The sequence below is a fragment of the Vicugna pacos genome, chromosome 16 (genome assembly GCF_048564905.1).
Source record: "Vicugna pacos chromosome 16, VicPac4, whole genome shotgun sequence".
In the NCBI taxonomy this organism is placed as follows: Eukaryota; Metazoa; Chordata; class Mammalia; order Artiodactyla; family Camelidae; genus Vicugna; species Vicugna pacos.
In genome coordinates, this window is record NC_133002.1 from 39,116,186 (window position 1) to 39,130,623 (window position 14,438).

Genomic DNA, 14,438 nt, shown 5'->3' on the forward strand with positions numbered 1-14,438 from the left:
ATCAATTTTCTCTTCTGTTTAACTGCATGCTCATTAAGATCACTTTTGGCATGGATGCTCTCTGTTTCTCACCATGGTGTTTCTTAGCCACTCTATATATTAGTCACAGAAACTTCTGAATCCCAAACTGGCTTTCTCTGCCAACCAATGCATATTTGGACCATATTCCCAAACCAACAAGAGCTGTATGCTCAGGGCACTCAATTATGTATGTGTGTGTGTGCTACAATTAGTCTAAAGAAAATACGACCTGAAAATTAAATCCTATGCAAAATGACTTGTGTAATACACTTCAGAGGCAAACGAAAACATCTCTGCATTACCTGCTATTTGAGATTATCCACACAAGAGCTTTCATCCTCAGTGTATCTAGCAAAGGGTTAACAAAAATCTGATAACAAAATGGCAAGCTCTGTGTACTAGCTTGTCACAGGACCCACTGTCCTTTTTGGATGGGAGAGCAGGACAATGGGAAATGAGAAGTTGAGGAAAATAACAGAAGTTGGAATGAGGTGCCAGAGGAAGGCAACCATAAAATAACTGCAAATACAGAGAAAAAAAGGTGTGAAGAACACGGAATACAATTACTCTACGAAATGGTACTCATGGAATGCAACCATTTGTGTGAGAAAAGGGAGACATACGGAGACTCTTACACACATATGTATATTCATAAGTATCATTAATAGATTATACGGCATAGCATTAGTTGCCTCGAGGCAGGAAAAACGGGTGCTGGGGGAGGGGAGGGGTAGAGAGTCTTTTTACTAGACTCCTTTGTCGTTTTTGAACTGTGTGAATACATTGCTGATTTCAAAATGGGCTGTAAAAAAGTTATTCCATAGGGTGATCAGAAAATGAACCAGAAGTTGGTATCTGGATTCTGGTTCTCTGGTTATCAATATCAGTCTGTGCAATTTCTAGCAAAAGCCACTCCCCTCTCTGGACTTCCCCTTTCTCCCCCAAGAGTGAAGGGGTTCAGTTAGCTTCCAGGTTACTTTCACTCCTCCCACGCTTCAGGGTTTGCCATTTTCGGTGGAGCTCAGACAGGGCTTCAGCAGAGCGTGAGCCTACCAGTCCTCTACTGTGGACCTGGTCCTTCCAGTCCCGATGTTGCATCTGGCGGTTGTGGGCCACTGTTTGTCCTCTTACCCCTAGGATTTAGTGCCAGTGAAGGATAAGTAGTTGAGAGCTTGAACTCCAGTAAAATGAGGATGACCAAAAATGCAAAAAAAAAAAAAAATCTGGAGAATCTAAGAAAGAGCCAAAAAGAAGAGAGAAGTAGCATTCGCCAAGTATAATACAAGAAAGCCCAGGGTCAGCGGGAGAAGCAGAGGAGATGCTGAAGTGTGTGAAAATGGCAGCTCCGGTGCCAGCCCTCCCGGAGGGAGGCTGGGAGGGGTGGAGGAATTGAGTGTGCAATGCGTAACTAAAACCCTGGTGAAGTCCTCCTCGCTCTTTCCCCCGGCATCAGAGCCCCATCCATCAAGACTACTGGACACGGGCTGAGGTCCTGGGACACTACAGCCACCTCGATGAGCCCAGGGACCACCAGTAGCACAGGCTAAGAAGGCATCAGAGAGGACCACTAGGATTCAGGCAGAGGTTGCAGGGAGGAGAACGGATGGGGAGGGGAAGAGAAGGAGAAAAGAGAAGAAGGGGAGACAGGGAGGTGGAGCAATAGAGAGCCAAGAGCAGGACAGAGACGGAAAAGAAAGACAAAGAAGGAGAGAAAGCGAGATATTTAGGTTCACAGGCAAACCCACAAAAGCCCACCAGCCCCATCGTATCAATGAAGTCTAAGACTAGAAGTCATGTTGACTCTTATCCCATGAGTCCTACAAGAAAGCACATGGCATCCTAAGCAGAGACACTTAGAACCCATTGTTACTGCCACCTCTCTCCCTCTCCCCACCCATCACTTCCACTAACTCCCAGGGGTGAGAGGACAAAGGGAATCCATGACCATCAGAAGGAAGGTCAGGGCCCAGAAGGACCAGGTCTAGAGTAAAGAGCTTGGTGAGCTCACACTGTGTTGAACTGAAGGCTCCCATTTTTAAAGACACCAACATCCAAGATCGCATCCCAAGAGCAGAGAGAACAGGAGAAACAGGTGAAGAAACAGGTGGCATTGACCTGGACGAGAAAAGACTATCTTGAAGGCTTTGCTAGGTAGCTTGACTGCTAGAGCACCATTCAGCACTGATGTACTTTGATTCTATAAAGCGTATTCAACGGTTCGCATGTGAAAGAAAGATCAAGCTTATTTTGTGTGGCTCCCCAAAGGAGAAATTAGGGGAAACTGGCAAAGAGACCAATTCTGATTTGTTGGAAGCTTCTTCACTTTAAACACTGCCAGATGTTTCAGAGTAGAATCGGTTACCCGCGGACTGTCACTGATTGGGAGTGTAGCAGGGATTCCTAAGACCAGGGTTAGGTGGTAGCTCTGATATTTTTCTAAAACCAAGCCTCTGAGTCGTAGGGATTTTGGGTCAGCAGGAATATCGGGAGGTCCAGTGAAGCGTGATCAAGCCAACAAGTGTCAGCTCCAAAAACTGGATCATAAAACCAGAAAATCACATGGACCTAAATTGGACCCCCCAACAAACTCACTTCATGGGAGGAAGAGCTTATAATTGGTGGTGGTGGTCACATATCAAGAATGTGGGCTGGCTGGCACACATAAGGCCAGGAGGCCAGGTGCGGAGTGACAGATGTTTTAGAGATAAACAAGCAAAGGGAAATTTTCTTAAAAGCTTATTAATGGGAAATCACAATGTTAAATTCTACCTTCTGGGTGGCTAGGTCACATGGGTCCACTCATGCTCTGCCTCGTGAATTTGTTTTTCCGGCCAAGTGGGTTTGCAAGGATGGGAAAGCTAATTCACGTGAATTGTCACACCAGTGTGGCTCTGAGGGCAGAGATGGTCTGGGAAGCATTTGAGAGCACAGGGGATGGGGCCAGACTGCCCACATTCAGAGGCTGCACTCCTGCTTAAGCTGTGTGGCTTAGGGTGAGTAACTCAACCTCTCTGTGGTAAGGATTCCTCCTCTTTGAAATAGAGAAAAATAATAATATTTACCTCCTGGGATTATTTTGAGGATTAAACATTTAGAACATTTATGACACTTGTTTTTAGTGTAAATCACTTACAACAGGTCCTAGTGCTTAGAAAGCCCTATACTATTATTATTATTATTATTATTATTATTATTATTATTATTATTATTATTATTCTTTTAATCATATTACTTTTGAAAGAAGTGTGATGGAGAAGAAAAATCTTGGACTATGGAATGAATCAGAGCTGAGTTCAATTCCTGCTTTCCATGCCCTTGGTTGAAAAATTATATGAAGAGGGCAAAAAGTACCTCCTTGCAAAACTGGAGTGAGAAATTAAAGGCAATCTGTCTCTGTGCCTGGTTCAGTGCCTGGCATACAGAAATATTCAAGAAATCTTAGCTCCTTTATCCTCTTCCCTGTCTCAGGGTGTTTTGTCAGTGTCCCAGGGCATTGCGCTAAGAGGTCAGGACACAAATGGGAGTGAGAAGTGATCCCTGTCCTCACAGGGTTCACGTCCAGAAGAAAAGCCTGGACATAAGCCATGGCGAAGTGCTATGGCAAGGACTATGATGGAGGTGTCAGTCCAGTTACCTGGGAGGCAACGCTTCAGCTGGGATTTGAAGAAAGAGCAGAACTGCACAGCATTGGTCAATGTATTTGTCAGGAAGCGGGTGGGGGATTTCAGGCAGTGTAGGAAACGCACTGCATACATGCACCAAAAAGAAAGCCATCCCTGTGCCTGCCTCTGGATTTCTGTGTCAAGACCCATGGAGCCCATGGAGAATTAACAGGAAAATCCTTGGCAGAGAAGACACTCAGGCAACCCAAAGCAGCATGTGTACATTTCAAGGGGGAAACTGCCAAGGAAAGAAAAAACCCATGACAGCTGAACAAATCAGAAACATGAGAGGTCCTAAAGGTTTCTACAGGACAGAGCTCCATGCCACCCCAGGGCTACGGTGCTGGAAGATGTCACGTGCTTGCCCTGGCTGCTTCGTCACTATCTTCACTGAGATCACAAGGTTGTCTCACCTTGGCCAGGATATCTGTCACTGTGGCACCCCCTACCCCAGACAGATAGGACCGGGCTGGGAGCACTAGTGTGTGGGCCTTTGTTAGATGCCCCATAAAACTGGCAGATTCAGGACTTTCCCCCAAAGCCAGCAACAGGTATTATCAAGGAACCAAATCCAAAGCAGAATTTTGGCAAAAACCAACTTCAATAGTTTCTTCTCCAGGTGAATGAGAAGGGCCTCCAGGGGTGTGTGTGTGTGGGAGGGGTGCTCAGATGTCCTCTTCTCCAGGGGCCGCCATGCTGACGGTGTGCCCTCCGGGTCCATGGGGGAGGGAAGCCCCCCCAGCACCACTCAGACAGCTGATGCTCACCAGCACATTTGCCTGGACCACCTCTAATGGATCATCACAAAGTAATACATCTCAGGCCCAAATCCAAATCCTACAGGCCCCAGGTCCCCCAGGCTCCCTGGGGTGCCTTCCTACCTTCAGCATCCTGTCACATTGTCTCTACCACCCCCGCCCCCCACCATCAAACTCTACTCTCTGGAAAATGCCTGAAAAGCTCCTTTATCTCATGGAATAATAAGGCTGGAAGTGCTCCCTGTCCTGGTGAGGCCTCGGTGAGTCAATCATTTGGGAAATATGGGTAGAGACCTATCCACACTGCCAGGCAGCCATACGAGCAAGACTCCAGCCTTGGCCTCAAGGCGCCTGGCCCCGCCAAGTGCAAACCGTAAGGCCCCATGGTGCAGCAGAAAGAACCAGGGTTTTGGGGACCTGGGTATGGAATCCTAATCCACCACTTTGGGGCTGTTTGACCTTGGGCAAGTACTTGGCCTCCCTAGTCTCATGTGTGAAATGAATTTAGCAGTACACCACATGCTCTACCCATCCTTCCAAACACACCAAGGCAGAATGTTAAAAAAAAAAAAAAAGCTAAATGAAAGTGTCCAACAGTGCCCAGGTCTTAGTGCAAGACCTTGGGCCTGTCCAGGAGGGAAGGGTGGCATTACCAGCCAGCTGGCTCTAGGAACCCAGCTATGAGAATGGCAATGATGCAGTCTCCTGTCCATGTCCCAGGAGAGCTGCACTTGGCCACCTGCCCCAGGCCTGAGCAGCAGAGCCTCCCAGGGAAGTGGCTGAGGGACACCGGAAGCTCCTAAGGGGGTTCCGGCAGGGGGCAGGGCTGTCCCGCTGAGCTCAAACTGCCACACACCCAGTGACTGCTCCGGGCACCTCAACACAGATCCTCATCTACACACTACACACACTCACGTGCAAAACACACCACATCCACCCACACATGAACACATCCGTTCACTCCCACCACCCCCTAAATGCACAGATACACACACACAGAGCATACACACCATCACGCTATCCTACACACACTCAGATAGGCACAGTACATCATCTGCAAAACAAGCTCGCATTCACGAGATACACAGACATGCCCGTTCACACGGACAAAGTACATCCCACCCACTCTCAGTGCCTAACGCCCCTCTCACACACTTGCTCAAATGCCCACACTAGACAGCCCACCTCACACAGAAGTGATCTCACACTTGTCTACACACGGCCCCCATAAACGCAATGTTTCTACTCCGCATCTCTCTCGCCGGCCCGCACAACCCGTCACATCTGAGCAGTGCATCCCCCACCCGGCTGGCTCCAGCAAGAGGCTTCCCGCTCGGTGTGCAGCGGCCACAGTGGCCAAGAATTAAAATGCAGCGAGGAGGAGCCGCGCGCGTCAGCACCGCGTATCCAAGAGCGCACGGCGCTCGCCGCCGCCGCCCCGCCCGCCCGGAGCCGCGGGGCCAGCGAGCTGAGGAGCAGGTGCCCGAAGCCCAGCCGCGCCAGCGTCGCGCGGCTGCTGCCCAAGTTCGCCCGGGGCCCGAGGAGGGCCGGGCAGCCGGGAGAGGAACGCGGCCCGCGCCGCCGACACCGCGGGCTGGGAGTCTCGAGAGGAACCGGGAGCGCGGAGCAGCGAGTCCGGGTCACCCCCGAGAGGTGTAGCCGGGGCTCCGCAGTCCCCGGCTCCTGGCGCCACTGGGACAGGAAGAAGAAGAGGCAGGAACGGCGAGGCCGGGCTTTTCTGGAGACTCCGGGCACTTCGGAGAAGCGACACTTCCCTCTGGCCAGCAGCCTCAGGCAGGACCCTGAGACGCCCTCGGCCCCAGGCGAGGGCGGGCACACCGCAACGCAGGGCGCGGGCGCGGGACTTGGGGGAACCTTAGCAGGTCTCGGCGGAGCGCAGCCCGAGGAGCAGCGAGAAGGGTCCCGGAGGAAAGGGAAGGAGGACAGCAGCCAGCTGGGCGACCGCTCACCCCAGTACACACCCACCCCACCCGCCAAGCCAGGAGCCGCCGTGAGCCTCTGGGGGCGCTCGTTCCTCGGCGCCTTCTCCCCAGTGTCCCAGCACCGCGGGCCACCGGCCGGGCCGGTGGGGTCCTTGGGGATGTCCGAATCAGGCATGGTGGCCGAGTGGTTGCTCTCCCAGGACCAGCGTAAAAGCTGGGGTTAGGCGGAGCAGGGGGGACTCAGCTCAGGGTCCCCCGAGGTCCAGGACGAGGGGAGGCGGGCACAGCGCCCAGGGACTGGAGAGGTAGTGGCCGGCGTCGGGCATCCTCCAGGACTCGGGACCAGGAGAGCCTGGGCGGCGCTCCGGGAGGCCCGTGCCAGGGGCGGCGGGCCGAGGCGGGCTCCGTCCCGGACGGGCGCCCGCGGAGGCGGCGGTGGCGGCGCCGGGCGGGCATGCCGCGCCACCGGAGCTCCTTTCGGGCGCACGCTTCCCTGGCGCGGGCTGCGCGCGGCGGCTGCCGCTGCTGCTTCCACTGCTGCTGCGGACTCCCATGGCGGCTCCGCCCGGCCGGGGCCGCCGCCGCTGCCGCCAGCCGCGGGCTGAATGAATGAGCCGGAGCGGCGGAGCTGGGCGGCCCGCGGCCGCGCTCACCGGCCCGGGACGCTTCCGCATGGCCCGCGAGGAGCCGGCGCCGGCGGCGGTGGCGGTGGCGGCGGCTGGGCAGCCCGGGGGCGGCCGGGGCGGCGAGCGCGAGCGGGCGCTGCAGGGGACAGGGGTCGCCCGCAGGGGGCGGCCGTCGCTGAGCCGCGCTAAACTGCACGGGCTGCGGCACATGTGCGCCGGGCGTGCGGCGGCGGGGGGCTCCTTCCAGCGGCGGGCGCTGTGGGTGTTGGCCTTCTGCACGTCCCTGGGCTTGCTGCTGTCCTGGTCCTCGAACCGCCTGCTCTACTGGCTCAGCTTCCCGTCGCACACGCGGGTGCACCGCGAGTGGAGCCGCCAACTGCCCTTCCCCGCCGTCACCGTGTGCAACAACAACCCGCTGCGCTTCCCGCGCCTCTCCAAGGGGGACCTCTACTACGCCGGCCACTGGCTCGGGCTGCTGCTGCCCAACCGCACGGCGCGCCCGCTGGTCAGCGAGCTGCTGCGGGGCGACGAGCCGCGCCGCCAGTGGTTCCGCAAGCTGGCCGACTTCCGCCTCTTCCTGCCGCCGCGCCACTTCGAGGGCATCAGCGCCGCCTTCATGGACCGCCTGGGCCACCAGCTCGAGGACATGCTGCTCTCCTGCAAGTACCGTGGCGAGCTCTGCGGCCCGCACAACTTCTCCTCCGTGAGTTGCCCTCCGCGCGAACCCGCTCCCTCCGCTCCCCCCCACCCGCTCCCCCACTCCAGAGACGGGAGGCCGGCCGACCGGCTCTCCCCCTCCCCCGCGGTGGCCCCTTGCGGTGACTCAGGAGGCAGAGGCAGATCCCCTGAGTCTTCTCCAGGTTGTGGGAACTTGGACACAACTGCAGGAGGAGTGGCCTGGCTTCCCTGTCCCGGCCTCTCTCCTTCCACTGTCAGCTCCCGAGCCCCACAGCTTTGCTGTTTGCAGTCCCCTCTGGGAACGCTAGCCCTCCTTCCCGCCTTCCTCACCCCCCAGGTCCACAGGACTCCAGGTAGCTACTCGGTGTCGGGGGTGAAGGGATGTGCAGAGAGAAGCATGTCTTAACTGTGGGCTTGTTGTCTTTGCAAAAACCAGTAGGAAACTCTTCAAAAATGGGCCAACGGGAGACTCAAGTAGAGGCCCTAAGCAAACTTGGGACCTGCTAAGCAGCTTCCGGCTTGAGAGTTCTGGAGCACTTCCATTCTAGGGGCACTTTGGGGGAAACTCCCAGAATATCAACCAACAGTGAAGCTGTAGCTAGTTTGGAGAGGGAGGCAGCAGCCCCCTTCTGCCACTTTTTAAAAGCACCTGTGTCTTAAGCTTCCGGGGGAACTGAGCCATGATGAGTGCCACGGGGGCCCTTGACCCCACAAGGTGTGAGCAGGGGTCTTCTGGTCTAGGGGAACGAACGCCCTGCAGTGGGGAGAGCAGCATGGCAGAGATATTGATGGGAACAGCGGGGGCCAGGAGAAGCTGTGCTCAGGGTTTGGAAACCATTTGCTGTGCTGTTTCCGCCACGCTGGGGTCTGGATAACGCAGCTGTCAGACAGAAGGGTATCTGCCTTGTGCGATCTGCCTAGGAGGAGTTCCGGTGCCAAGACTCAGCGTGGCACGAGCCTGTCCAGCCATTTGTGTGTAAATGCCCCTGGGGGGGGTTGGGCTTTTCCACTAGTCCAGGGAATGCTGGTGTGTGCGTTTATTTGTAGTGCTCTGATGATGATTTTACCAATGCTTACGCATCACTCCAGACAGTCTCGTCTCTGACAATGCTTTTTCTGGGATGGTAAATAGATATTCTGGTTCCAACAGGTGTTGGCACAGATGCCCACCAGGCGAGGCCTCTGATTGGCTGATTGGGCTAGTCTTGGTCTAGAATGGTGACTCTGGCTTCAGTCTTGCCCTCTTTGCTTTGCCTTAAGCCTGTGTATACGTTAGCTGTGAATTGTCCACTCCCCAAACATGCCTTGCTTCCTGGGATTTTTCAGCTTGCTTTTAAAGAATGCCTACCTTGCGGTTCCCCCGCCTTAGCAAGCAGGAGGTGCTGTTAACATACGCTTCTAAGTGACTTCCCCCAGACTTCAAACACAGTTCTGAGTTCCACCCACCAAGATGAAGGAATGAAGGTCGTTGCTCCCTTATTGTTTATTGTTCTTTGACTGACCACTAACCAGCAGCCCCTAGAGTTAGACTGAAGTTCAATGTTACATTCAAGTATCCGCAGTTCCAGCTCCAAGTTGTACACTTGGAAAATCCTGCACATCTGACAATGGCCTTTCAGAGTGTGTGGAATCGCAGGCTAGAAGCCAGGGTTCACGTTTGACATTCACCACAACTCTGAGTTAGCAGTTTTGTTCCCATTTAAAAGCTGAGGGAGATGCGGCTCTGAGTTGCTGTCCAGAGCCCAGAAGCAGCAAGTTCAAAGTCCACTTTGCGTACCACCAAATGCATCACACAGAAGCCACGTGTAACCTTCCTCTCTGACCCTGGGCCTCTCTTCTATCAGAGGAACGCTGGGTAGGATTCTTACCCTCTGCCACCTCCAAATCCATCCCTCCTAGGAGCACGGCTAGGAGAGTGGAAAGTGGGGTTGCCCCCGGGGTCCAGGGGGGTCATAGCCTTGGCCACAGGTTATGGGATCTGCAGAGCACACAGCACCTACAGCAGCCACCTGACCTCAGCCTCCCTGGCAGGAATGGTCCTGAGTTGAGGAAAGTAAGTTCTCTCACTGAGGTGCACCCTTCTCTTACCTCCCTGGACCCTGCCTTCCCGTGTCTGAGAAGTTTGCAAGCTCACGCCCACCCACGCAGAAGTATTCCCTCCATTCCCCAAAGGTATGTGTTCCTGGGGACTCAAGTGACCCCTAGTGGCTTTGTATCATGGCCCTGTGCTGAGAATTTCCAGCTTCTTAACATTTCATGCTGTAGTTTTTCTTTTCCCCCGAGGGCCTCAGAATTAAAGGCTGCACCCCTCTATCCATGGAAGCTGGAAGCTATTTTAGGGGAGCCTCAAATACAGAGTGGGCCCATCGGGAATACTTCCCTTTAACCATGATACCCTGTCCCAAGCCCTTGTCATCTTGGATGGAGTGATGCTATAGTACAGTGGTTAAGGGCATGAATGCTCAAATTGCACTGAGACTGCCACTTACTGTGCGCCCTTGGACAAGTGACTTCATCTCTCTGTTCTCTAGTTTCCTACTCCATCTAGTGGAGGTAACAATGGTATATAACCACATGAGCTGTGTGTGTGTGTATATAGAGGAGTGTGTGTATATACATATAAAGAGAGGGGAGCTCTTCTAACTGTTCTGACCCCCCATAAAAATGTGGCCTTTAAATGACATCAGCCTCCTAAGTGGTCTCTGGCCTCCAGCCTGGTGCTCCCTCCTCTCCGCATCCATCCTCTGCACTGTAGTCAGAGCAGTCTTTCTAAAGTTCCACTCAAAGCCTATCATCCCACTTCTTAAGACCCTTCAGTGGCTCACCCGTCCTCAGGATGAGGCCCAGGTTGCTCAAGCTCTGCACCTGGGCGTGGCCTTATCTCTGGCCACGCCCTCTCTGGTACCGCAGACTCAAGCTCCGCAGAACAGCTGACAACAGCTGGACCCCCGCTCCTCTCTGCCTTCCTCCGCTGCCCTAAGTGCGCCCCCACCACACCCTGCTGCTTTGTCTGCCTGGGGATGCCTGCTCATCCTTCAGCATCCAGCCCTGGGCTTTCTTCTGCTTTGGAGCCTGTCCCGACCACCCTTCCACCTCCCCCATCACCACACAACTGCCGTCTTCCTCTTTTGCCCTCTACCTCCCATTTAGGTGTCAGTCCTCACCCGCGTGCGTGTCACCACGCCTCCGGGGCTGTGTCTGTCTCCCCCTCCTGACTTGAGCGGGAATCAGAGCTGATTTCCCTGCTGTCTCCAGCACCCAGCACAGAGCCTGAAGCAGAGTAGGTGCCTGCCCTTATCAGGTACCCCCAAGCCTTCTCACTGTCCTCCAAGACCCCTGGCTTAATTTCCCCAGGGAACACCAGCGGAATGCATCTCTAAGGAGGAAATGCCCAGGCAATGTGGGGGCATTTATCCCTTTTGGGGACAGAGGAGGAGAGTGAGGAGCAGGATGCCAAGATGTCCCCCCGATACCTGTGGTCCCCAAGCTCTAAGTGCCACAGGTGAGGAATAGCCTCCCAGGGGGACCTTTGGGGAGATGTACCAGCTGTCCCCAAAGTCTCATTCTATCCATTTGGTCTCATGGTTGGTAACAAACTTGGCAGGGAGAGCAGAGGATTGTGGAGGGGCTTCTGTCGGGTTTCTGTCCGCAGGCCATTCAGGATGTGTGTATTTGCAGCCCCTCTGCATGTGTGTTGCAGCTGTGCAAGGATTAATCGCTCAGTGGCCAGACAAAGCAGCTCCACTCCTGAATGCCCATGTGGTTTCCCTGGCACCCGCCATGGGCCTTGGGCCGCTCTGGGTTTTCCTGGGGGCAGAGGACAGCAGCGTTCCCAGGACTTGAGCAGATGTAGAACTGTGAGGCCAGTCTTTCTGGGTATGGGGCGTCGGAAGAAGGACCAAGAGGCTAATCAGGGTCCGAGGCCAAAACAAGGAGCAGTGACCCTCTCTGGGAGGAGGCACAGGTCAGAGGAAGTGACAGGCAGACCTCAGCTTAGGGCTTTGGCTCTGCCCCTTTCTAGCTGTGGACCCCAGGCAGGTGCTTTGCTCGCTGAGCCTCTGAGAGCTGGGAAGAAGGTAACGTGTATGCGGCGTCTGGACTCTGCCTTGACCGCCTAGGTGCCCAATAGTCAAGAGCTAGTGTTATAATTTGATAAAGAGATCAGCACAGTCTTTGTTACCTTGTGGTAGCAGTTATTAATTATGATCAATATAATTATCATATCATGACTACTTACCTGAGCGGAGATAGGCTCATTTCCTTGTTCATTCATTCAATCAACCAGTGAATACTGAGCGTCAACTCTATGTCAAGCTCTAATCTAGCTGCTGGGGATATAAAATTAAATAAGGCGTGGTGTGTATCCTCCATGAACTTGCAGTGTTGTTGAGGAAAGACATACGTGAGCATGCTGTTTATTTATTTTATGTATAGTAGTTTGTATCTGCTAATCTCAAACTCCTAATTTATCCCTCCTCCCACTTAACCCTTTGGTAACCATACTTTTGTTTTCTATGTCTGTGAGTCTCTTTCTGTTTTGTAAATAAATATATACATACATGTATAACTGAATCGCTATTCTGTACACCAGAAACTAACACAACATGGTAAATCAACTATACTTTAATTAAAAAGAGAGTGAGAGAGAGGTGAACAGATACCAGGGAGCAGAGGTGCTGAGTGGACACACAGGAGTACCCAGACCAGACTGGGGACCTCTCATGGCTTCTTGGAGGAGGTGACATCTGAATGAAGTCTGCAGGGCTCAATAGGAGTTCCACGGTAGACAGGGAGAGAAAGGAGAGTTCAGGGAGAGGAGGCAGCCTGTGCAAATGAGGGGTACAGACGCATGAAAAGTGAGATTGAACACATCCTTTCTAGGTCTGAGAGTGGTCCAAGGCAGCTAGAGGTGGAGGCTTAATGTGCTGAGTTGGGGTCGAGTCTGAGGGCTGATGATGCAGTGGTGTGATGGACACCTGGAGGCCAAACTCAGTTTTTAAACTTTGCAGCAAAAGTTCTGACTTCTTTCACTACTGTCTGTCACGCCATAGAGGGAGCCCTCATCTGTGACCCAGCCCCCACCACAGCCACCCCATTTCCTAACACCATCAGGGGAAATTCCACCCTTCCCTGCACCCTGCCCTCCCTGTCTACCCCCATCTGTGGGGGTCAACCCTGAGTCCAGATTTTGGACAAGTCAATATGTACGACCAGCCAAAGAAACAGTGTTTGGTTGCATCACATTTTGTCGCAAGAGGCTGGCTGCCTGCTCCGAGCCAGCGACAGAAAATACGAAATCATTTGGGTAACCTATTGTTGAAAATCAGCAGGTTCCACTGAAGTGGTGCTAGGCCAGGCAGTCCAGTCGTTGTGAGGATGGATGGCTTTAGGGAGGCAAGAAAGATACCTTTGCCTTTAGAAAAAGAGGAATAAGCGAGCTAATGCGTATAAAGTGCTTAGAACAGTTTCTGGCACCAAGTATGGACTCCGTAAATGGGAGCTATTTCCGTTCATATTACTTGCAGCGAGTGTTTCGCTTGAAGGACGGAGGCAGGTAGCTCTGGGCGGCTGTGAAGTACCAGACCCAGGCTGGGCACGTTTCACACCGTCTCAGTTCTCACGATAAACCTGAGAGGTTGTGCGATCATCCCCATTTTGCAGATGGGAGACCTTCAGCTTGGGGCAGCCCTGTAGTCAGCTGAAAGTCACAGAGCCAGCAGGTGGCCAGGCTGGGACTTGAACCCAAATCCTCACGACCACAAAGGCACAACTGCACAGCTGGACGAGGCAGGAGCAGCGAGCAGCGCTGGTGAGGGCAGGCACTGTGCTGGGGAGACCGACCCAGCCTCAGTTCTGCCCTGACCAGCTGTGTGACTTTGGCCTCAGAATCTTCTTCTGCGAAATGAGGGCATGAGCCAAATGACCAATGGGACTTTGCTGAAAAGTTCTCCATCCAAGTGAGCGGCCAGGGGAAAATAGAGCTTAACTACTGCAGATGGCCTGAGCGCTTCGGCCAATCGTCTCTTTTCTTTGCAGAGCTGAAACAGCGATTAAGGGGGAAATGTACAAGTTATTGGAGTGCTGGAGACAGGACGGTGATTAAATAGACATTTATACAAGGAACATGAAAAGACCTCCACCCGTTATCTGACTTTGGGGAAATTAGTTTAGGGAATCAAATGTAAACTCCACTCAGGTCTGCAGATATCCAAATTGACTGACGTCAGCCTGATGCTGATAGTGGCTATGTGGGGGCCATTGTGGCCTGTCACGAAGGCATCAATCAGATGTCTGCCCAGTTGAGAAGGGCTGGATGAATAACCAGGCCATTCGGTTTGTGTATCTGTCGCTTTGGTTTCCGAAGTGATTTGCTCAGATCAGCTACTCATTCAATCAACCGATGCACACGGAACGCCCCTAGCTTGCCAGGCCCTGGGCCACAGAGATGACCACAGGTCCACTCTGTTTCTGTGCAATTAGGCTGCAAAGGTCATTGTGCCTCATGAGGGTGACAAGGTTTAAAAGAAGTTGCCCATCATGCGTGGGGATGACAGACATATGACAGCCTAGGATTTGTATAGGGCACCTGTTATGTAAACAGTCACATCAATTTCACCAGCATCGAATGAGTGTTATGGAACCCATTTTACAGAAGAGGAAATTGAGGATCGGGGAACCACAAAGTCACCACTCAGGGGCAGCAGAGTCAAGATTCAGCCGAAGAGCAGTCCAGCTCCAAACCCAATGTTA

General features: G+C 53.4%; 1 protein-coding gene across 1 annotated transcript in view; it reads left to right on the top strand.

Annotated features, from left to right (window-relative positions):
• The first annotated feature begins 5,885 nt into the window (after nucleotides 1-5,885).
• Nucleotides 5,886-14,438, top strand: part of LOC102540751 (acid-sensing ion channel 2) — a 243,032-nt gene continuing 234,479 nt past the window's right edge. Inside the window, exon 1 of the mRNA XM_006211999.3 lies at nucleotides 5,886-7,713. Within this exon, the coding sequence (XP_006212061.2) occupies nucleotides 6,994-7,713 (720 nt within the window). The 5' untranslated portion in view covers nucleotides 5,886-6,993. The remainder of the gene's footprint in view (nucleotides 7,714-14,438) is intronic.